The 24,573-nt window shown below is 37.1% G+C and overlaps 1 protein-coding gene across 3 annotated transcripts in view; it reads left to right on the plus strand.

Moving 5' to 3' along the window:
* Window positions 1–24,573, plus strand: part of LOC110832267 (protein O-mannosyl-transferase TMTC1-like) — a 214,944-nt gene that overhangs the window by 92,908 nt on the left and 97,463 nt on the right. For all 3 annotated transcript variants that reach the window (XM_087353257.1, XM_087353258.1, XM_087353259.1), the window contains exon 3: window positions 14,101–14,278. In XM_087353257.1, coding sequence (XP_087209383.1) covers window positions 14,101–14,278 — 178 coding nt within the window. The remainder of the gene's footprint in view (window positions 1–14,100; window positions 14,279–24,573) is intronic.

The raw sequence follows: 24,573 nt of genomic DNA on the forward strand, positions 1-24,573 counted from the left end.
CTACTGTTAGCATCTCAAGAAGGACTCTGCACTCATGGAATTGACAATATGATGCTCTTAAGTGCACTTTTAACGTAGCTGCTTGCGAAGTATGAAACGGTAATCCTCCTTGGATGTTTGTGTTCGCAGGGTGATTCCAGAGACAATCATTGATCTTTTTGTAATCCCCTTTTAAAACTGTAACTAAGAATTCTTTCTTCAGTTTTCCTTGGGTATGCAGTGACGAGACTACGTGAACTAATTGGGGTTGAATTGGCTTCCATCTCATTTAGTTTTAAATTAAACCACAAAGTGGAGCTTCTGGGAAGGGATTTTAATTCTTTTTGTAAAAAGGAAGAAAAAGAGATAAAGAGGGTTTAAAAGGAGAGAAAGAGAAGAAATTAGGGTAGAATATTATAATGATAATAATAAAGTTGAAATTTTGTTGAGATGAAAATTAAGGAAATACGAGGCAAGGAATAAAATCTAGGTCCCTTGTACAGCTTTAAGGGCGTTCATGGAAGAGAGAAGGGGGTTAGACAAGAATGATAACTTGAAGACGTTCTCTTAATTGCGAGGAAACTGTTCTTGTAATCACTCACAGCCATCTCTTTATCCTCGACTGCAAATTAGGCACTGGAAAAGGCGTCCTTTATTTTTCAATCTAGATATCACAGCCCAAACCAACGGACCATGCCCGATACTTGCACCCGTCATGACTTTTCAGCCATTGGAGTTCCTCAACTTTCCATTAGGACTCTTTTCCCAACTCCGTTCTTCAAGTTTTTATTCACATTACGTCTGTCGACAGAAACCGCCTGTCTTTGGGCACGCCATGACGGTTTTAATCCACCTAGATATGTACTTTTTTTGTTTTTATGGAATTTTCCCTGCAAGAAATATGTTCTCGTGATGACAGCTTTCTGTTGAAATGTACATTCTGCGGCCTGTGACTTTTGATAGCCACTACCTGGCACCGTCCGCAAGTCCGGTGTTGTCCACAGTACATGAAGCTGTTCTGGTGTCCTGGCAGCTTTTGTCATTGAGGATGAAGGAGGTAAATTGTTCCTCTGAAAATTAGATAGAAATACTCTGCAAGTAGAAGAAACCAGGATCGATATAAATATTAAAGTATAAAATGTCATATTTGAGTTTAGCAAGTATGCAAAAAGCCTGGAACACCGGAATACATCTATATCTCGAAAAGTCGTGTAAATTGCTGTCTTCCTTGAAGTTAGTAATGGTAGTATTTATAGACACTACTTTGCTTCTGTTTCTAAACAAGATAACTTGTTCGCAATACGGAAACCTCGGATTATGCCTCCTGCAGTGGGCAATGTGGAACTTAAGTGTGGTGTACTCTGATAGATGACTTTTCCTGAACAAAGTGTTGAAAATGAAACTCCGTTTCAAGTCATCCAGGGAGGTGCACACGAGGTAGGTAGAATTTCCGATGCGGTGGTGGTTCAAGTTGAAGCCTCATCAACGGAGTGCCACGTGCAGAGCAAACCACCGTTAATTAACATGAGGGGGTTCACCGGGGAAAAGGTTCCACAGTGGAGAGAGTGAGATAGACGACCTAAAACTGAAAGAGAGATTAATATTTGCCGGACATGTGGCGAAGACAATATGATTGACGGAAGGTTTAGAGCAGCGAAGTGTGTACATGAACATTGTTTGAGGGCCCCGCTGGTGGTGTGTGCTTCTGATACGTTCATTTCATTTGCTGTGACGTCATAATAGTCGGGAGACGGGACGGATTGGTTACATGCCTTCAGTCACACACTTTCTCCTCCAGCATTATTATTAAAATTGATGTAAAACAGTGGCTGGAAAGCGACTCCGATGAAGTACACATATTTTAAAAGTATTGGCACATTCTTTGTTGCAGTGGCCTCTTACGAATAATATAATTGATTGTGATTAATGGAAAACATTTTTTTTGTTAAGGAGTTGATAAATAAAAACAAGTTTTAATTATTTCGTCTGAAACTGAAGACTCAAAATGGAGACAGGGTGTTTCTTCGAAACTTTTGCATCTACCGAAGAAACTACAGAGAAACTAAACTCAGAAAAACGTCATTTTAATTTAAATTTGCTGTTCTCAAAACTAAGCTCCAGATCCTAGCCTTAGTTGTAGACGAATGTTGAGACGTATGATAATTGAAGTGGATATAAAAGATGTAGTAAGATGCAATTAAAACCATTAATGAGGGACTTATAAAATATTTGGGATGCAGATAATTTATGTACATGTTTCCAATGAAAAATAAGCTATATTAAATGTGAATATGTATATATGAAATGAAACGCTTGTGAGCTAATAATTTAGCATTTATGGAGCGTCTAATGCGTTTAATATCTCTTATTCTTTTGTTTGGACAATGAGAATAAATTATTCATAGTTACTGGATTTAAAAAGTATTACGTGTATGAAAGATGTAACACACGAAAACAGGAAAACCGTGTCTCCGACATCTTGTTTAATCTCTTGTGTGGATATTAAAGAAACAAATGAAGTTATAGCGTAGAAGACGCTGTTAAATACTCGACACAGTTTAAAAAAATTTCATGGTGTAATACACTACGATGTAATAAATTCGTTTTTCAAATATGACAAAAAATTAACTTCGAGACATACTGTACCGACTTGACGAGCTATTTCATTACAGATTTTATACATTCTAAAATGTTCCACCAATTCTTTCTGCAGTCTTAAATTTCTAAAAATTAAAATTGTCGTTTCTACTTTGAAGTAAACATTTCTACTATGTAGTCTTGTGACAGGGATTATGTAAAACAACACAATATATTTTAGTCAGAGCCGATATTTCAACTCGAGGACTTTCAGATAGACAAGCAAGACAAATAGAACTGTCCACCCGGCCGCGAATTTCAGGGTCATTGAGCTCAATGTTGGAAAGGATACCTGTCCCGTGTTAAGTGGGTCCTAGAGAATATGACCTCCAGTTATAGAGGCTAGATGATAATATTTGAACAAGTCGTTATATACAGACTACAAGAGACGGGCCTTTAAGGGTTTAATCTAGGGCTAACAACGCCTCATTACAAAAGAAACTCATGTTATATAGTTTGTCTAAAGGTTTTTATGAAGGTACGTCATGCAACTGATCAATATTCTTAGACATTTTTCTTTGTGTATTAACGTTTAAAAAATTGTACATTTTGTCTCGAAAGGTGGATGCGTGTTCATCATGGGGCGAGAGTCTGATACTGACTGTCTAGACATGTAAAGATATTGACATTAGCACTTTGTGGTGGATCCAATTGATGTAGTTTCTTCAGAATACGGGAGTAGAGTCAGATTCTTAAACGCCGTGAGTTTTTAATATTTTGTAAATCTTTTAAATAAATACAGGAAGAAAAATTTCCAAATATACACATCAGTTTAATGTAACAAAATTGTATACGGGGTCTCGGACTTGGAGGATTTGCTGCGAGTTCTTGTAGACATCCGGTTTCCATAAAATACGAGTAATTTCTTGGCTTGTTGAGCGAACATTATCTTTTGAAGAAAAACTTTGCTCCAAAAGTTGGTTAGTTTTTAAAACCTGTTGTTCACAGCCTGTAGTAATGATACAGTTGTTTTTATTATTGTCGTTCAGTTGTTTACACTGTTGATAATGGCAGTGTCAGAACTTTAAATGACTCTCTCGATAACATTTCGCACCAGCAGGAATGTTAACTGGAAAACTGAGTCTTCCGACTTTGTGCTCTGATGACCAAAACTGTTTCACGACTTAGTGATACTTCGTAATCACTGCTCTTACATCAGTAGGAAAGATGATTTCTTTTCACCGGAGGAAGGATTATAGTCTCCTTGAATTACAGCTAAATGTAACGCTTCGTGTTTTGATTTGAAAGTTAGCGTAGAAGTTTGATTTGTCGTCTATTTGGTGAAGCTGTACCTTCAAAAGTATAACTATTAAGTCCTTCGAAAATGTGGCAAAATTTAAATCCATGGGAACGACAGTATGAAGTCAAAGCTGCGTTACAAAGAAGTTAAGAAAAGATCCAGTAATTTCCGTCTCTTCTCTGTAAATGTTAAGGTTAAAATGTGTAAAACCAGAAGTAAAATTTAACTCTCGTGTTATACTGATGTGGAAATTGGTCTTTTCGCCATAAAGGAAATATAAATGGTAGCCTATTTCAGAACACGTACTGTGGAGAATATTTTTATAGAACAATTTCGGATAATACGGAGCACTATTTTGCAACGTTGACCGTGAATGAACATGCATATAGCGTAGGTTTATGTCTTCATGGCCACGTCTGTAGGCAGAAAAACACTTATATCTAACTTGTATAATGCTCATTTCTAACGTAAGCATTAGTTTCGTGCAGGGAAGGGTTCAAACTCAAGATATCTCCATTTCGTTTTACCGCTCTTGTCAGTAACAGCAGATGGTGCAAATTTCGATTTCGATTTTAAGCGTTAACTGCTGGTATTTTGTAGTTATAAAGTTATAACTAGAGAAAGTATCCGGTGTGAGGATTGGTGATGATGGCGAAGCAGTAAGAGGGAATAGTATGGAGGTTACAAATGCATGGTAACTAGTAAAACGCTAAACATACCAGATGTAAGGCAAAAGTCGTGAATAATTCAAGCGCCTTCCTTCCGTCCTTGTTGCGAAAATCAATGTTGTGCAGTAGGATCGCCCTTGCCACAGAACGCCCGCCCTGTTTGAATCTAGAAAACAGGAAACGAGATCCATTCAAATGTTTTAAGGCTACTGGCACGGAGTAGGAGTAAGGATGAAATACTTTGAGAGACGGTTTGTTGTGTGTAGGAACGCACTGGAAAGCGGATGGCAGCGTTTTGTAATCTGCGCAGAGGAGAAGTTAGCGACACGTTAGAGTGTGCAACAGAAATTCCAGAATAATTGGATCGTCGTAGATGTAAGTTCTTCAGTTCTCAGAAGAAAAGGCCCCAGAATTTTCGTAGGGACAGAGTTAAAACTCCCTGTAAGTAGAAGGATCTTGCACATATTTTGATACCACAGATGTACGACCGAATATGTTCTGGTTGCATAACAAGAGTGGATTAGCATGTACATCCGCAGAATTCTCCCTGCCCTGGCTTAGGATACCGCGTAGTCTAAGTCTTGAGATTATCCTGAAGATAAAAGTGATATTTTTCCCCCCGATATCTTGCTAACTACATATGCGGTGGTTGTAACTCGTAAGACCACGACCCACATTTAGCCTGCCCTGAAAGTCTGAAATCTCGTACATTTTTAATGTGTTCCCTCGATGCTACATACTTCATAGTTATTTATGTTTATGTATTGCAGGTATAAATATGTTTCTACTGTCCTAATAAAATACATTACGCTGCAGAATACAATATATATAGGCCATTGTATTGCCCTGCATATTATCCGCAACGGAAAATTATGTAAATGAAAACTGTAGGCATATATCTTACTGAGATTTGTCTGCGTTGTTCCGTGTGTATGACTGTATATGAAACAAGCAATTTGTCTGATGGAATTTATTATTACGTATACAGTGTATTTATTTTTTATAACACAGAGAAAGTTATGATTTCTCATTATTGAGTCATACGCGAAAAGCATAATATTAAAATTATATTTATCGGAAACTGTTTGGTAGTTTCTTGGATTAAGCATACAGACGGACAGAATAAGGAAGATGGCTGTCTTCTGGGTTGTAGCGCCATTTAGTGTGGTAGACGTTTACCATCGTTTCAGATGTCCTTACTGCCTCCATCATCAGGGCAATGAAGACCTACTCATCATCACGCTGATGACGGAGGCAGACTACACTGTGCTGCAACCCAGAAGACAGCTGTCTTCTTGCTAACCGCCGTGAAAACCTCGAATCCTACTTAAAGAAGTAAAACCTTATTTAGTGATTAGTTTGTAAAGTAAGGTAAAGTTTGTCCCACTATACGCCATGTAGGCGTTTGGGGTGAGTGGAGGTATAGCTCCTCTCTTTCTTGATCTCGGCACTAGATTGGGGGGTGAGGTGAGTGGTCAGCATCACGCCCCGGCCGGCTTTACCCCCGGGAAAGGACCCCGGTACCCATTGTAGAGGAGGCTGGGTGGGCCCCAGAGCCGGTCTGGACGCAGAGGCTAGAGGAATCGGGGATCGAACCCCGGTCGTCCAGCCCGTAGCTAGTCACTATACTGACTGAGCTATCCCGGCTCGATTAGTTTGTATGAAGATGAAAATCATGATCTGTCGTGCTGAAGGAAGAAGAAATAGCGTCTGATAGTATGTTTGAGTTTAGATGAATAAATCTTCTTTGTAAGGAATCTGTAGTTTTGTGATCACTGCGCGATGGGATATCTGTCATGAGACAAGTATACGTAAATAAAATGGGGTACATTTTGTTAATGATTTTCCTTTCTAAGGTCTGAAACTTACAGTATTCTATGTAGGGGCGTATCTCCACGTCTGCTATAATGACGTATGGCATGCCAACGAATCTTGTATTTGGAAGCATATTTCTTTCCTATACTAGGAAGAAAAGCAGTCTGGAACAAAATAACGACCGCAATAAATTGCCACTTCAATTCATACGGCGACGTAATTCAGGAAGCTGTTATTTTACAATCACTATGCATAGGAGGTTTTCTCTCCCAGTGCAAAAGCCGGCTCTAAATATAGATACATTTCTATACCTATGTCCGAAGCATAGGTTCTTGTTTTATGAAGAAAGTTTTGTTGGTGCAGTCACGTCTGTGCGCATGTATTCGTAACGACGTTTGAAAAAATGGACGACATTTTATGAAAATTTTTATGAAGAATTTAACATCAGAGTCTTTGTGTTTTTAAGTTGACTGCCGTTAGTATACCAACACTACGACCGTGCTAACATCTTAGGAACTCAGGTGGGAGCGACAATAGCCCTACTCTTGAAGTTTTGTGTTTTACTCGTAATAGATCTTACGGAAAATATTTCACTTTTCCAAAGGCAGATTTTGTGTAGAACTCAGAACTACAACTTTGCGGTTGCAAATCTTGTTTTCTTTCTTTCGATATGATGTCGGCAAGGAATTTCAAGAACAGTTGAGTTAATATCTGAAATCTGCGCAATTACGTTAATTAAACGACAGGTTTATTACTGTCCGAGATAGCATCTGCTGTATATAATTTAGTCACGTATTAATTAATATGAAAAGCTAGAATACAAATTAATTAATTATGTAGATTACATATTAGTAACTCAATACCCAGGTAATTAATAGGAAATACTATCTGTCACAGGTAACACCTGTCCCGAGACCTGACAGCGGCGAAGTCCATGATAATCCATAATTGACCTCCCTTCTACATTAGTTTCAACTGACAATGAAAGTTAATGTGTGAACTGGAAACCATAGTTGGTTGGTAGTTGGCGTATTTTGTTAACACTGACAAAGGATGAATTTCGGCTCTCAGGAAAGTGTTTATTTTTGAGTTTATTCCTTTTCTTAAACTTTGTACTTCTAGCGGAAACATACCACAATCCATTCGCAATGGACGGTGTTGACAGCCTGACGCAAGTTCTGTTTTGTGGCTCTTAAAATAACCACATTTTATAGGCAGAGAAGTCGGTAGACAACTGTTTAAACATTTACAATTTTATCTCCAAATATTTTCCGGTTTTACTTACTAAAAAATGTTTCACGTTATATAACAATGTATTTGATATAAATTCCTAAACTCTTTCATGTAATTTCTGTTATTCATCACATAAAAATGCAGATATTGTGCATTTTTCCGGGGGTAGTTTCTTGCAGGAAACTGGCAAAAAGCCTTTACAGCATCTTTTATTAAACTGTTTATAACTTTTATTTTATTTTTGAGTAGAAGCATCAACATTTATTAAAATTTATACGAGAGCGAAACTGATCAGGCACCAGCTACTCTCTTTAAGAGTACCTCTTTCAGCTTTCCCGCCTTCCACGCTCCGATTACACCCACCGGGCACAATGATGTTATCGATTTCACATCATCTCATAAATTTAATTACACAGTTTCCGTTTCTCTTCGAATTTTCCTCGCTGGTGGATACCGTTTAGAAATTCGTCTGTCCTTACGCATGATTAGCTAGAATGCAGATTGCACGCCCTCCAGATCTAGCTTATACGACCGGGGTCATCGACGAAACATGACGAAAGAATCTTTTTCGGTTCATTTTAAGACTTACGTTTTATACAGCCGTAGAAGTCAACAATAACCCTGTCTTTATACGCCATCAAAATAACCTGGAATTCGTATCAAGTTTTGGAAAGACCGCCAGCTTTCCTCTCCTGAAAATTGAAATTAATTATTAATTATCAATAATGGCACATTAGTTAACCTTAAATAGCAACGGGGGACTTTATAATCTTAAGTATTCCCAAAATACTTCGGTGGCAAAATCAATAGGCATAAGATGGACAGGACATTTAGGAACAAGGTAAAAGAACTTCTGGATCTGTGAAATACGAAAATGTTTGTGACTAGCTCGGCGACTCTGTGGAATTAGTTTCGAACGAGATGCTGGTTAGCTGGTTTAAGTCCCCAACAGAGTAGTAACCTCTCTTCCCATTTTACCTGTTGACGAAAGTAAATCAAGTTTCCGAAATGTGTTTAAGATAATCAAAATCAAAATAGCATGTCCATAATAACAGCCATCTTTGTTGTAACACGCCATCTTAAGAAACGTTTGGATTGGACACCAACTGGGTATTGATTAATACAGATTTGTGTTTACGTCATGTAGCTGAGAGATTTCATCTCGCTTTTGTCGACTTAATTTTAAAAATGTAATTCAATTTATGCAAAATATGAAGGAACGAATTGGTAATAAGACTGCGATATAATAGAGATAGCATTTAAGTATAATTTTAATGAAGGAAATGTTTTTGTTAAAAAATGGAGGCTCGACCTAATCAAATCACGATAAGTTTTGTGTAGCTGTCTATACCTTCAGAATTACCGACTGTTGCAAAGGACAGACGAAATTGAAACTGGCAGATGCTAGAGACACGCACTTTGTCATGGCTTGACGAGCATTTGATTGGCTTGCAATATCTAACCCCCATGAAGAAAAATGTCATTACATTACTTTTTTATTTTATGAGGGGGTCGGAATAAAAATTGCTAACCAATTTTACTCTTGATGGGGATTCAATCACACTGCCTAAAAAGACTGGATAAAATAGACTATATAAATTTCATACTGATGTTAATTTAATTTGACCATGTGCATTGGATACACACTAGAGCGATATGTGCATAAAATTTTTCATGGTAAAATTACGTATTTTATATTAAACAAAACTGTTTTTATTTTTGTTTCATTATTCTCGTGATAAAAATCCACGTTATTAATTCACCATAATGTAATTATATTCGATCTATTGTATTTTATTAACTGTTACGTTTCTTAGATTCTCAAATTTGAACTTTGATACATTTTAATGAATTCCCTTAACAATTATTTTATAATTTCCGATTGTGTTTTTTATGTTTGCCAAGAAGGGCTTAAGTCAATACATATTAATATTTGACTTAAATCGATACAAATTAGACTATATTTGATTTAAATCAATGTTACCAAGCACCAAATGTTTTCCGGAGCACCACGGAGACGTCGAAAATAAATTATGACAACTGTATGTCAGTAGTCTTCAGAGTTCTCCTTGTACGACAGATGAAAGATGTAATATTTATCTAAGTTTGTGTTGTTGAACCATAGGGTACTCTACAAATAAAATAATGTGCGATAATAGATGAAAGGGGAAGAAAACAATTACGCTACTTACAAGACGCATGTTACGGACTGAAAAGGAATTTGAATAAAGGGGGTGACAGCCATTGGTACGAGAAAAGGAGAGGGATATGGGAAAACGCAAAGAGGTCGAAACCTGGAGTAAGATAAATTGGTGTTTGAGAGAATAGAACTGATATAACAAAGGTTTAAAAAGCATTAACTGATCTGTTTATCCTTCCCTGCACCAATAATAGTGACGTTGGAGAGGTGATTTGTTAAATCATTTAGGTATTTAACTAGCAGCATTACGTCTGCCTTGGCAACTCACCTAAATATAAAACAAGACAAAGTGATTTAATTAACATCCAAGAAACACTTCTGCCTCGAAGGAAAGAGGTTAACCCAATGCACTACATTGTATTGGAATTAAATAGGAAACTAAGGAGTTTATCCGATATCCTGAAGTTCTTAGCGGAGTCTGGTGTAAAGTAAGTAAAGCAGTGATCTTTTTTTGTAAGTATATAAGCGCGTGAGTCAATATTGCACCTCATTGCAGCCAAAATTTCTCTATCCCTTCCCTAAGTCAAGTAACTTTGTCCATGAACGTTCCTTGCGTAGTTGAGAAGCAAGTGTATCACGGTCTGGATTCGGGAAATGAGGATGCAGAATGTAAATAGGCTCGGGAATGTTCGGGGTGAAGTTTGCATTGCGTCGGAAGGTTTTCGTTGTCATGGAACAGAATCGTGTTTGAGACTCGGCCATGCATGCAAGGAAATAACAACCATTTGGAAATCTTCTTCGGCGTCTAACTTAATGCGTCTGGGGAGGTGCTTGGATATATTGGCAAGCGTGTAGCTCGACCAGGAACCTTCCTACTTCCCAATTCTACAGAAAAGAGTTCTGCGCGTCTGAGCCGAATACTTCTACACTTCTTATACACATATATTATTTAAATCTTGTCCGTCTAATCACAATAAATTCTTATTAAATATTAAAATATTACAATAATTAACAAAAAAAAAATGATGGGCTAATGTAAATCGAATATTTCGATAAAGAACATCATTTAATATTTTAAATATTTTAAATGTTAATTATTGTAATATTTTAATATTTAATAAGAATTTATTGTGATTAGACGGACAAGATTTAAATAATATATATTTATAGCACAATATGACGCAACTTTACCATCTCATTTCTTATACATAGTAATTGTTACAAGTACACAGATTTTTGAACGATAATACGTGCCATAACATTCTTATACACGTAGATTACTGCTCGTACTTTGACCTGGTTCGAAAAACAAGCTTTTTTTCTATTGATTCGCCATACTGAATGTGTGTATATTGGTGTATTGTGTCAGTGGAAGCGTATTGTTAAATATGAAATATAACTACTAAAAAGTAGTTGCGAATGGGGGAATGTTTAACTATCAATCTTACTTTTCTTCGTATCTGAAATCTGTCGATCTGGATCGTCTGCCTGCCTCATTATATTATATAACAGCCTTGTGTTGATAACGTGTGGAAGCAGCACACAGTTGTGTCTGTCATCTCAGAACCTACTTCTAGCACCTACTAGAATACGAATTAAATATGCAGGTTTTTTGTCCTAATGATTTCGTTACTAGGGAAACCATTGAAATGTCATCCTGTCTTCGTACCTTGTTTACGTTCCTACAGGCGCCTGCTATCAAGACGTATGCAATATTCAAAGCCTCCTCCAACACGTTTCTGTACTTGTGTTTTGTTTCTCTGCAAATCCACTTATTCAAGCGTCCTCTAATCTTTAAGTACAGTCAGTCTCGGAAATAATGTGAAAGTAAAATATATATTTTGAATTTGCTTCGTCATACTCGGAATAATAAGGTATTGGCATCAGAAATTACTTTATTGTTGTTATTATAATAATAACTTGTAAAACTTTAAAATAATATTAATATTTGGAATTAAGAACGACGTAGTAGATGAGAAATGAAGAAAATGTTGTAATGTGTGTTTCGCCGATTGTGACCACTACCAGTGTTTTAGGAACATGAAATGAGGATGCTTTGTGTAAGCGACGCGTGCGGAGACAATTCTTCTAGATCTTTGTTCGGAAAGCCAAAATAAAGATCAGCTTGTAGATCTAAGTGTGTGTAATGTTTAAGTAGCGATTGAGAAAAGAGGTTGTCAAAATATAAACTTCATAGTGTTAGACCTTGAATATCGGTTTCTTTTAATACGATAATGAAATTTCACTTCCTACAAAAGCTCAAAATGTGTTGAGTTTTGTAATAAATATAAACTCGTTAAAGTATATACTTCTCATGGAATTTAGTAAAAAGAACAGTAGAAATGTGTATTCTTAAAGTAATTCTATGAAATTGCTGTTCATTGGCTGCGAGAGATGCATTTGGTTGAAGAAGAAGGTCCTAGGACAATGCGTGCATTAATGCACACAAGAAGCGGTGTTAATGGGTGAGACATCACAATGCAAAATGCATTCTCTATCCAAACAGACGGAAGGATATATACAGTACAAAGGAGCTAGACTTTACAATGAAAGTAAAGAGACAAGCAGGGCACTGTAATGGATATTGTGGTTTTTTGAAGACAGGAATATAATACAAAAAGGGAAAAGTAGCTTACGGACGGAAGATTGAGCATAGAGAATTTAGAATATGAAATGCAAGTGAGAGGAATTTTTTTAGCCATTAAATAAAACACTTTTTCCTGTAAGTTGTTGAACAGCATTCATCCGATGTCTTGCAGAAATTTACAATACTGGAACTGGAAAGAAATACAGGAGAGATGAAGAAAGTAGGAGAGGAATGTCGATAGGACGGACAAATGAAATAACGGGGTACGAATGTGGTAAAAAGGACGATGTAGATACGAAGAGGTAAAGGGAAGTAAGAGTGACAGGCATTAAGATGCCAAGATAATCATTCCCCGTTGAATTTCAACGGACTTTAACACTGTTTTACATTACCGAAAGAAGGCAGAATATTTCAAAGTAATTTACAGAAGGAATAGGGTAAATACGTTTCAGAGTTTACGTGAAAATATAGACTATGATGGACCGTAATTTACACGTATTCTTATATTCGTTAATGAAATATAGGGAATGCTTTATGTTTTAAAATGAAACTCTGTATGAAATTCAGTAGGGAGGTTAGCATACGCTTTTAAATCACAAGTTGTATACACAAAAGATGGAGACAGTCTATTTTTTAGAATATTTGCCTCGATGATAGGGGATAAAAATTGGAAACAAAGTTTGAAATGCAGAGACGAAAATATGTACACAATCCCTCCCACCCCTAACATACATATATATATAAAATTCAGGAAAGAATGAGGAGTAGGAGAGTGACGTAGTCTGCCTTCAGGAGATAAAGTAACACAACTTCGTTCCACGACATCACTCAGCTTCGGTTAGTCTGACTGAACCAAGTTAGTTCAAATATTCCCCTAGCTTCACTTCGCTTCTTGTACTGCTGAAAGCTTCTCTGTATAGGCCTATGCATCCCTTAGAGATATATGGCAGTATTATACATGCAGGGGTGGGTCCTTACGTGTTTTATATACATGTATATAAGAATTATTTTCTGTATAAAAAGTTCAACTTAACCTTTCTTCACAGTTCCGTACAAAGGGTAGATAATGCAGGCGTTATTTAGTATATACGAGACCTCGTGCCCGACCATTCAGAGATAATTGAAAATTCCTTAAACTTATATTACATTTATTATATACTTAAAACATAATGTAAAGGCTTTCTAATTTTATTGTAACAAGGAAGAAAAGAAAGTCTTGGGGAATAAGAAAATTTGGTTGATATTTATGAAGTTTTTGATCGAACAATATGCAGTGGAACTTTGCTTAAGAGATCTGAGGAAGAAATCAGAAATAAGGAGAACACATACTAGGAGGAGCTTTATTATGTTCTCTATTTTGAAAAAAACATACAATTATGTAATGTTTTCTGCAGTTGCAAGTTTATACTAATTAAGCAGTGAAATGACAAAAAACATTTTATTCACTTTATGTTGTACATTAACACATCAGGGCTACTTTACATTTATATCTGCAAAAGTTATGGAGAATAATCTGACAAAACTTTATTCTAAATATATCTTCTGTTGCACTCGACGTTTCGGAACTTGACCTTACTCCGATCCTCAAGCAACTCGTTATAATTATAAAGGCATATAATATAAATTATGTTTATTTAAATATTAGATAAGCAAACGGAACTGAAACTTTAAAATTCTGAATTGCCTGCAGGCTGAAAGACCAAGTTTTATTGATCATATGAATCAACAGGCAAACTTGTAGATATTTATACTTTAATCTCATGGGAAGAGAGCCGCTTAAAAATGTATTTACTGTTTCCAGAGCTAACTACCAGGTGTCGGGGCTGCAGCCTCTTTGGTTTCACGTGTGCAACGTATTCCTGCACGCTGCTGCGTCTTTGCTGTTCACACGCGTGACCCTTGCTGTCGCCGGACTTCAGCCAAACTTCGCCGGGGCTGCGGGAGTCCTCTTCGCTGCGCACCCCATACACACTGAGGCGGTGAGTGCACAAATTTTTATATCAAATTAAAATGTCCGGATAACTTGAAAATGCATTGAATTAATCAGTGCAAACTAATATGTGCTGACCTCACGGCATCAGAAAACCAGGAGATAAAAAATTGAAATAAACTTCTAAGTTGGGAGTGAATATGTTCATATGTCCGTATTCGGAACTATTTTTTGCAGATTTATTCGGTGTTTGGTATTAAGAATCTTCACGAAAGACTGTCGGGTGTGTTTAATTTTGGTTCATATATTAGACTTGGTTGTCTTCGATGGTCTATTAACATTTAATTATTATATAAATTGATACAACGGAGTAGACCCTAACGTCAAAGAAAGCTGTTAAATAATTTCAACATTTGACTTCCAGCCACTCGCCTAAAGGCGATATCTTACAATTTTTCAGAAAAGTTAGTAAATAAAACAGCAATCTTTTGCCACTTTTGTAGTTTGAGTTGTCGTGTGCAGGCACAGACTTCGCAGTTTAGTGGTATCGTGCGATAAAAGTTAAAATAACCAAAAAATGAAAATGTGTGCTATTAGTATGACATACATGCAGAACAAATGCTTAGACGTAATTTATTTCTCATGTTTCCGAGACTGCTAGGTAGAAGAGAGGTCCGCTTCATATAATAGTGATCCCTTTTATGGAGAGGAGCAGTGGAGGTGGTCTCAATTCTTCGATAAAGTTTCGGAAAGGAAGAAGGTGAGAGAGGCTCTTCCACCAATATTTTATCCATATTTTATATGAGAAAGTTATTGTTATAGGCCGATGGAGTTACTTTGGGTGGGAAAGTTTGTTCTTCTTAGTTGTCCTCTGGCTTTCACCTTGCCCACAGAAGTTTCTTTAAAGTGGAAGACTGGATTTTCTTGCAGAACGCTTCTCTGCCACGTACCTCCCTCTTCCCCCTTGTTTATCTGAGTTCATTATAGTCCTGAAGCTTACTACACATGCATAATTCAAAGCGACTGTTCGTTACAGTAGAATTTCAGACACAGACTGTCCGTTAAATTTATACACTTCCAGAAACAACAAATTATTTGCAGCCGCTAATATGTGTACCAGTTTGAACCTAGAAAAGAGCAGACATATTCTTTATCTTTAATGAGTGACTGATAAGGAGTTCATATAGTCCTACGTTCTGCTGTGCAGCGCAAAATGATGGGATAATTGCGACTGGTTATGTGGAAACAACGTAGAAGAAAATGGTTGTGGCCTATTTTAAAACACTGTCATAGTATTTGCCTGGAGTAGGTTAGTAAAATTACTAAAAATCTTTTGTGGAAATGTTGAATATTAAACTGGAATTAAAGCGTTTTGTTTAAATCAGTATCATTGCTGTGTTCACAAAATTACTCTATCGAATCCTATACTGGACATAATCAGTCCAATGTACAATTCCACATCTTATTTCTTTGAAATACGTTTTAATATTATTCCCGTAACTATTGATAAATATTCGAAGTGATCTATTCATTTTATGTTTTTGACTAAAATTTATATTTCTTAACTCTCCGAAGCGCCGTCGATTTCATTCTCCTTGTCATTTAACGTAATTTTTGTTCAAGATCCACATTAGCATGAAATTCATCTTGGAGGTTAAAACACTGGCACAAATTCCACCCCCCCCCCCCCATCCCCGTAATATTTACTGAGCACTTTAAACATACGAAAGAGTTAGACCCGCTATGATACATTTTGAAGGGCGAAATTACTTTTATTTTGAAGTGTTTACATTCTTGAGTCCTGTACTTCATTATATTTTGCTCTATCTGCTTTAAAAGGTGAAGATCGCTTGTTCTGACGAAAGGGTTCAAAATGACCTGCTTAAAATTTCTAATGCGCAGTAGAAGTCTGGCTGTAGTTAGTTTCTCTGTAATGTATTCCTAAACTTTTTTAAAGCCTCTTTTTACCACGAACAAGCTATCAATCGTTAAGTTACACAGGATCCAACTGGAGCCTTAATCGTGTGGTTTTCTTGTTCTCTGTGATTGGTCGTTGTCGGTTATGTGATGAAGAAGAACTTGGTCTCGTTGCTTGTGCACAATCTTCAACATGCCGTTTAATAATGATGCGACATAAGAAAGGGTGTCACCAGCACCAACCTCATGAGCGATGCGCGTTGTAACAAAGAACAGCTCAGTGGAGCTCGTACTCTGATCACAGATGAGCTCTGCTGTGGATCTGAACATCCTCCCCTCAATCAAGGATCGCCCGCGCTTGGAACCCGAGACATGCAACACGCGCCTTTAGATTGAAGGTACTCGTATATAATTGGCTCAGGACAGTGACCGGTGAGGGGTCCCTATGAACACGGTAATGAAACATCCAGTAAGGGCGAGGAATGTCTCGACTATCTGGGCGATTACAAGCTTCTCAACAACGTTTTCTGTAAATTAAGTTTATTTGTTAAAATGTTATTTGAACACATAGAAGTTTGAAAATAGTGTGTAAAAGTTATATAAAATCTTGCACGTGTACTGTTTTAAGCACAATCTAAAACATAATCTCCGGATTAAAAATAGTTCGTTTAGAGACCACTAGGATGACCCAGACGTAAGTGGGAGGGTAATTTTAAAATGAAACTTGGAGAAATAGGATGAGGTGCTATGGAATACATTAATCTGGGTCAGGATAGGGCCCAGTAACGGGCTTTTGTGAACACGATAATGAACCTTTAGGTTGGGCTGTTGCGTCGTGTACTCTAGCAATCGTTTCAGAAGTGCTCCCTGCATCCATCAACAGGACGCTGTTGATGGAGGCAGCAATGACCTCTGAAACGTTGATAACATCGACCAGACTACACAGCGCAACAACCCAGAAGACAGAAATCTTCATACTCACCGCTGTGAAAACCTCAAATCCAACCTTCGGGTACCATAAAATGTTGGGAATTTCTTGAGTGTCTGAGCGACTGTTGGCTTCTTAGGAAGGACTCGGCTCCATGGCGTAAGTAAGGCAGTATAGAAAATGTAGTCTGTTGCAATACAAACACTTTGTGTTACGTATAAACATATCTTTGCGTAATAACTTAACGAATTCTTGAATGATAAGCTTTATGAATAATTAATCTTCCAAATTAAATACTGAGTTTAGGATAAAATCTTTGTCCTACCGAGAATCAAACCCCTTTGTTTGTTGTTCCAAACCTTAACAGTCAGCTGACTGCGATACCCCGGCCGCATTGCCTTTATATTGTGCGTTCTTTGTAGTTACGTCGTTCCACTAAAGTGTATTACTGGTGCTATAAATTTCAATGGCAGAGCTACGAAGGAATATGTCAGTGTCACGAGTTTCGCATTCATTTACCAGGTCAGGATTTAAGATATCTTGGCGGGTGGTCTTTGCTTTACGACACGATCAACTGCGTAGCCATGAGGTTGTGGCGATGCACGTCAACTACGTGACAGGAGTACAAGTGTTTAAAATGGGTTCGCAGCAGAATATGACGTTAACAACTGCCCGAACTAACTCGACTTGTGGCGCACTTGTCAGTATGTTTAACCCCTGCACATTCATTAAACTGAATTATAGGGGTTGGCTAAGGGAGATTTCTCCTTTCAGACAATGTTACATTTGCTTGAAGGTAGTTTTTTACTATTCACACAGAATCCGAGAATCTAACTAATGCATGTGCAATAATTAAAGACATAATTAATATTAATACAGCCCTGTCAGAACAATTATTCACTGTCCATATTAGCTATGCAGAATCAAAGGAATTACGAAGTAGTTATACTTACAATTTGTGCAGTATCCAAGTAACTGACCTTGTTAATATAACATATAAATTAATTTAACGCATGCAGTCGATATAATATTCGATAGAGTAATTCATACTCAGTGAATTGAAACAAGTTTAAGTGGCGAATTATTCACATTTAGCAAATTTTAAACATATAGAAAGAGCCGATGCCAAATTAAAACGTTGATTAAGAGAAAGTTAGAGTAGAAGTACTGTAACTACCTTCAGAATCTATATTGCTGTCTGCTACCTAAACACGTATAACATAAATACTAAATATGGCACTCATATATAATTACATGTAAGAAGATACTTGTGACATTGTAGCACTACATATTTTAGTTTGCGTTTTGAAGCAATACGATATGATCAAGTTTTCTGAACTAAATCGTAGCCAATGTCCCCCGAATATAGTCTCTATCTTTTCATGAATGTGAACTTCGCCACGTATCCCTATAATATAGTCTACTGACTTCTTATTTATGTTGATTCTGTGAGATTCTGTTATTTAATTTTAACGAATATAATATCAAATTAATGCAGCAAAATATCACTCGTCGGTCCGTGTGGCAACTCCTCCCCACCCCCAATTAGTTATTGTCATGTCTCGTAGAGACAAATTACCTTTAATGCCTGTCATATATGTTCATATCTCACTTGTGATAAGAGCATCGGGTTTCGGATTTAGTAATTTTGTCAGAGAGACTGTGTAGTGTTGTATGCAACCCTGCCCCTGTTGGCAACACATTGTTTTAAAATACAGTGCAAATTTGAATTTCTGTGCCGTGCATCACTTGAAGAACAGGGCAAAGTTTTTAAGTCAAGTCACGCCTCCTTCTTCCTGGCTGCTAGGAATTCTTCTTCACTTCTCTCTGCCTTTTTTTCTCAGCTCATTGCTTCGCCCGACTAGCGGCTCGTCTTCCCTCGTTCGTCTCGACCACGCTCCGAGTCGAAGAGGCGCTCACTGACGTGTTTCAGATCGGGGTGCATTCCTTTTCCCGACCATTTGAAACAGGCCAAGTAGAAGGAAGAAATTTGTGTCAGAAGACGAAAAAGCGATGGCAAGAGAGCAAATTTTCTTCTTACGATAGTAAATCTACGCTGCATGTTGCTGGGAATGTTGTCTGACATTGAGACAGACTGAAAATTTCTTGATTTGTGTTGGTTATGTTGTTCAGCAATTATAATTGTCTGTTTTGAAGATGGTGGCAGTACGTTTGTTACAAACATTTGTATCTACCTACAAGTCCGCTCGGCTTTACAACCCAGAAGACCAACATGGATGCCTCCACCGCCCGAGAACTTTAAATTTTTAACAGTCTGTTCCAGTACCTAAGCCCCCATGTTTGAAGGACTGGCAGTAAATCTTACCACTGTTCTGATGGGCCACCTTCATTCTCAGTCCCGATATTTCCCTGGAAAGAGTCATTATGAGATTTGCTAGGTTTCATTGCTGATCTGAATCCTCTGGTAAAGAGGAGTTTCCACGGAGTCCGGAATTAGAAGTCTGGCCGCCTAGATCATATCGTCTACCGATAATGTTATATCTTATTGAAAGAGAGAGGTTTAGGTTTTAACCCGTTCATGGATATCCATTTCTTTGGCGATAAAGAAGAATATAGATAAAATATGTATAAATTGTTATTTGAGAAATTGATGACTTCTGGTGTGTTGATCTCCCGACTCAACGCCATGAGAACTTAAAATCCTAATTCGTTATTTCAGTTTAATATTTTGGGAATCTGTATATATGTGTCTAAATGATAAAAAAAATATTATTGATGTCAAATGACTTTAATATCTTAATTCGATTGAATACAGACATTCTGTTAATATCTCGGGTTAAGTTTATGAATGTCGAGTGATAGGATGTTTAATGAACTGTAAAGGATAATTTAAAGTCCTGTTCCTTCCTTTTCCTTCTTGTGTATCGTCTGGCATATCACCAGCAGTGCAAAGTGACGAGCTTGGTTAATTTGAAGAAAAATCAACATAAGTTTGTTTCCTCAGTTTTTTTTCAATGCATTCAAGGGTAATCTGATAAGCAAATTTCAAACTGGGGCAAATATCAATTTCATATAAAATTCCACTGCATTACATTTTCCGGTACGACACAGTGGTAAGACGTTTTCTTCGTGGGTTTCACAGACAGCGCAGAAAAGTATTTCTCCGCACAAATGCAACAGAATGCAGCATACGTTTACTACGTTCTTTCGTATTTTTATCAGACTTGAAGAGCGTGCATTCTAGCCACGCATATGAAATGTTACACTTTACATGATATTTCTGCATTCCATTGTGTAGATGAGTCAAATTTTCTTCTTTGTCTGTAAAGGAAATTCAAAGAATGGATGTTCATGGCCTGTACATGTACAAAGCGAGCAGTTTCGTTGTGCTGTTTGAATACTAACCTGTATGTGTGTATATGTTTTGCATCGTCCATTTCACTGTGTATTTCTAAACTCGTGTTCCTTCAACGTGTTTTTCTTTGAACTTTTGTAGAAGGGTATTAAGTAGATTTGACGTGCTTCAGTCAGACAAAACTAGTCTAACACAAAGGAATAAAATCCTTCCAGATAAGCTAATGGTCGCTCAGATGGTCAAGCAACTCTCCGCCCCTTATGGTATATTAATGTTCAATACAGTGTTCACAACAGCCCACCACAGGAATGTATCACGATTCAGTTGATCCAGTTTACATCAATATTCTCCGTTTGTTTAAGATCCAATTTAATATTATCCTCACATTTTCATCTAAATTTCCAAAGTGGCCCCTTTTCTTTACCATTAACCACCACAGTTGAACATTGAGCGCGCAAATTTGTGCAGACACTTCTATCCAAGATGCCAAATTTCAGAGATCCTGTGTATTTTAAAATCGAAATGCAAATAAGCATATAACATGAGACACTCATGACGAAGTAAATTACACTATTGATGTAATGTAACATCAGTGAAGTCAGTACTCCTTAGGATAGGACCGAGGAAGATGATGTTACAGAATATAATAAATTCACAGAGTGACAGATGAAATAATATCAAAATTCATGTCGAATTACGGTCTACGAGGAAAGAAGTTGCATTGGCAGACTTCGTAAACTGTGGGCCGAGTTACGCTCATACTCTTGAGGAGGAATCAAGTTTCCGAACTAATGTCAGCAGCAATGCCCTTGTTATTGTATTCACGAATTGTCGGCATTTTAAGCACAAATGCAGCGCCCCCACGGAGTTACTCGGAAGTACCTGTCGGCCTGTCTCGCACAGACCGTGTCACGATTCAAAGACAGTATTAATTGTTTGCTTCGTCATTTATCTTCTCTTTGTTCCTTTACGCAAACTCGTTTCAATACAGAAACATTATTTTTTTTCTTTTTTCTTTTTGCTTAAAGTTTAGCGTTGTATATAATCACTCACTGCCAGTTTCAACATGACCTATAGTCACCCTTTCTCAGTTTGGAGATAGGAAATGAGATAAACTTGTAACCCTAAGTTTTGTTTGCTTTTGTCTGTAATTTAAAATGGTAGCAAAAATGCTCCACCCTTAATGCGAAACATGGAGTAGGACACAAAAGATTCTGTGGCAACATATTATGTTATAATTACTTGTCAAACATAAGCGTGAGACGTGGAGTTGTCTATCGTGCAACACGCTAATGGATTTAAAGCAGTAAATCTCATATAAATGGTTCCAGTAACTTATGGGTTAATAAACTTCTTGGTTCATTTGAAACAGTTGTAACCTTTGGATGACTATTGCCTCACTAATTCATGCATACAAACTTAGTAACACAATGACAAAGTTTATTCCTGAATTTTGAATATTTTCTGGAGTAAACTTGTTCGAGTCCCGATCGCCTTGTAGGCTACACTTACCGAGATGTTTAATGGGTTTTCTCAGTTTCTTTAGACGAAAGCTGGGACAGTACCTTACTCTACCCGTTCCTTCTAAATTCGTACCTACGCACGATTATTATAAAGCTTATGAGAGCATCTTCATGTAACTTAAAGTGTAGGTTAGTCATATACATCACACTTGCCTACAAATATTTATTCAACAGAGTCCAGCGTGTAGAAATTATATATACATATGACAGGTTAAACTGGGAGAAAAACAAACACGGAAAGTACATTTGCATATTACATTGATCATTGGCTTATTTAACAGTACTTTCTGAACTATATGGGTTATGCAATTTATAGCGATACTGTAATGATTTGTGATCGTGATAATCATGAAACTGCAAGCCAATAAGCATGTCCTCATATCAAGACTTTGGCTGCAACATCAGAATACTATGCGACAAGCGACATTATCTTAAATGAATGTGGTGTGACGACAGCTCTTTTAAGAGTATGACATGTTTTCAGCTAATTTTTACAGTGATTTTGCTTTAGATGAAGCACAGAAACGTGACAAGGAATGTAGCATATACGTGATAATTTTAAATTTTTATTGCAATACCTGAAGAAATAATTCAAATTAACATGCTAAATTATGTAAAACTTAGCTTGCGCAGGAATTTTATAATTTGTATATAAGTTTACGACATAATTATAATAAAAATATTTGAGGTTATGTTCTTCAATATTTAGATTTCTATGAGTGGCTGTGATAGTAGTACTATCTTATGTGAAAATAGGCGTCATTAATCTTCCACAAAACTTCTCATTCCTTTTCCATAGCACTTCCTATGATTCAAAACGTGTACAATGTTCGAGGCTCTTTGTTTAAAAGTTACGATGTAACCATGTTAACTTTTATCATACATATCGTATTATTTTCGTAATGAGAGTGAACTTTAGATTACATTGTAAATATATATCTTTACATCACATGACACTGTAAGTAATGGAAACAGATTAGCAGGCAATTACGCTAATGATCTGTTTATTCACTCCAAGCCATGTGGACGTAATACTACTACTCTGTTATGCAGCGTTGAACTTCGTGTGGGAAAGGTAATAAGAAGACAGAGAAAAGTAAATATTTTACTGTATTAATGGTTTAACGTTTCTATTCATGGCTTCCTAACCCATTCTATGCTGGGTCTCCTGCGGATTAAAAAATCCCCTTCTGCAATTTTATTCTGGGTTGAGTGGTTGGCATTCATAGTTTCTAATATGGACGTTCCGATTTTAAATATCAGGCCTGAGACTGGCTATTCTGTTAGGAATTTTATGATTTTCCTCAGTCCCTCAAGGTAATAACAGGATGCTATCTTAAATTCGGCCATGATCCTTTTGTTGTTCATTAATTGTCGCATGATCTGAAGCTCTGTAGCCTGAGTTATTGACGCGTCATCATACAATCGCAAATAAATAATGTATTTGACATGAAATTTTGTTTCTTTAAAAGACACAGATAGTTGGAATTAATCTATGGGCAATAGAAATTTTAAATTAACTCAACCCACGTGGGTGTCATTATAAAGTAAGTTATCTCTATGTCTATTCTTCTGGCTAGCTTCCTTTTCGAAACTCAGGCTGTGGATTAATTTTCTTGTCGTATGGATGATATAATTCACTGGAAATTTTGGTCTTGATGTTTTGCATTGTGACTTCGTGCATCTTTGTGGGGTCCACCCGTAAGACTACGTGGTTTCACAGCCTGGAACATGACAATTCATATTTCCGCCATCGTAAAAACATCAAATCTCATACTTTTTAATGTAAAATTAGGACGCGGCGTTAGATCGTGCCTGCTGTCGAAAGTTGAACGGCTGCACTCTTGTGCTCGCTAATACAGGTGTTAAATATAGAGAATAGATAACGAACACCACGCATTACCAGTCTGCATGATAGCATCTGACCTGACAGCTCCGTATGTAATCCTGTTTGTAGACTGCAACTGAGTGTCGTAAGTTGTGCGTGATGAGAGGCAAGGCGTCTGTCACTTACTTCAACTTTCGTCTGAGCGGCTTCGTGTTCTTGCATCCATTACGAGGACCATACAATAAATTTAAAGAGTTAACTTTGTTTTGTACCTTGTACGTGTGTAGGAAGAGTTTCGATGCTTGTTTTTTTTTTCCGCATAAACACCTTATAATTCAACTCCATATTACCGAGCGTCATACAAGTTTCCCGAAACGTGCAGTGAATATTTCTGGCAGTGGCATCTACATCTGTACTGTAAGAAGATGTTGAAGCACTTCTTCAAGTCCCGCCTTCTGATGCACTTCAGTTATCTGAGGACACACGTCTCAGCATTACAAACAGCAGCAACGACTTACAGAGCTTGTCAGGAATGTCTGAATCGTTCAAGCACTTTGGATGGTAACATAAGCATTTCCCTTCAAAATGAAACTATGTTAAAGTGAACGTGTGTGAATTATGTACCCGTCAAATGGACCAATTAACCTATTACATTTAGCAGGGTATTTCTGGATAAGATAATTGTTGTTCAGTTGATCAAGAAATTCTCATAATGTTACGGAAATCGAATGTTCTTTACCGACTACACGAGAGTCAACCACTAGTCCATCTTCAAGGTCCTGAGTTTGACATTTTATAACACGCTGGTGTTTAGAGTGAGGAATTGTTAGCA

The sequence above is a fragment of the Zootermopsis nevadensis genome, unplaced genomic scaffold, assembly GCF_977971745.1.
Source record: "Zootermopsis nevadensis isolate Lab colony 2312 unplaced genomic scaffold, Znev_1.0 Znev_ptg000022l, whole genome shotgun sequence".
Lineage (NCBI taxonomy): Eukaryota > Metazoa > Arthropoda > Insecta > Blattodea > Termopsidae > Zootermopsis > Zootermopsis nevadensis.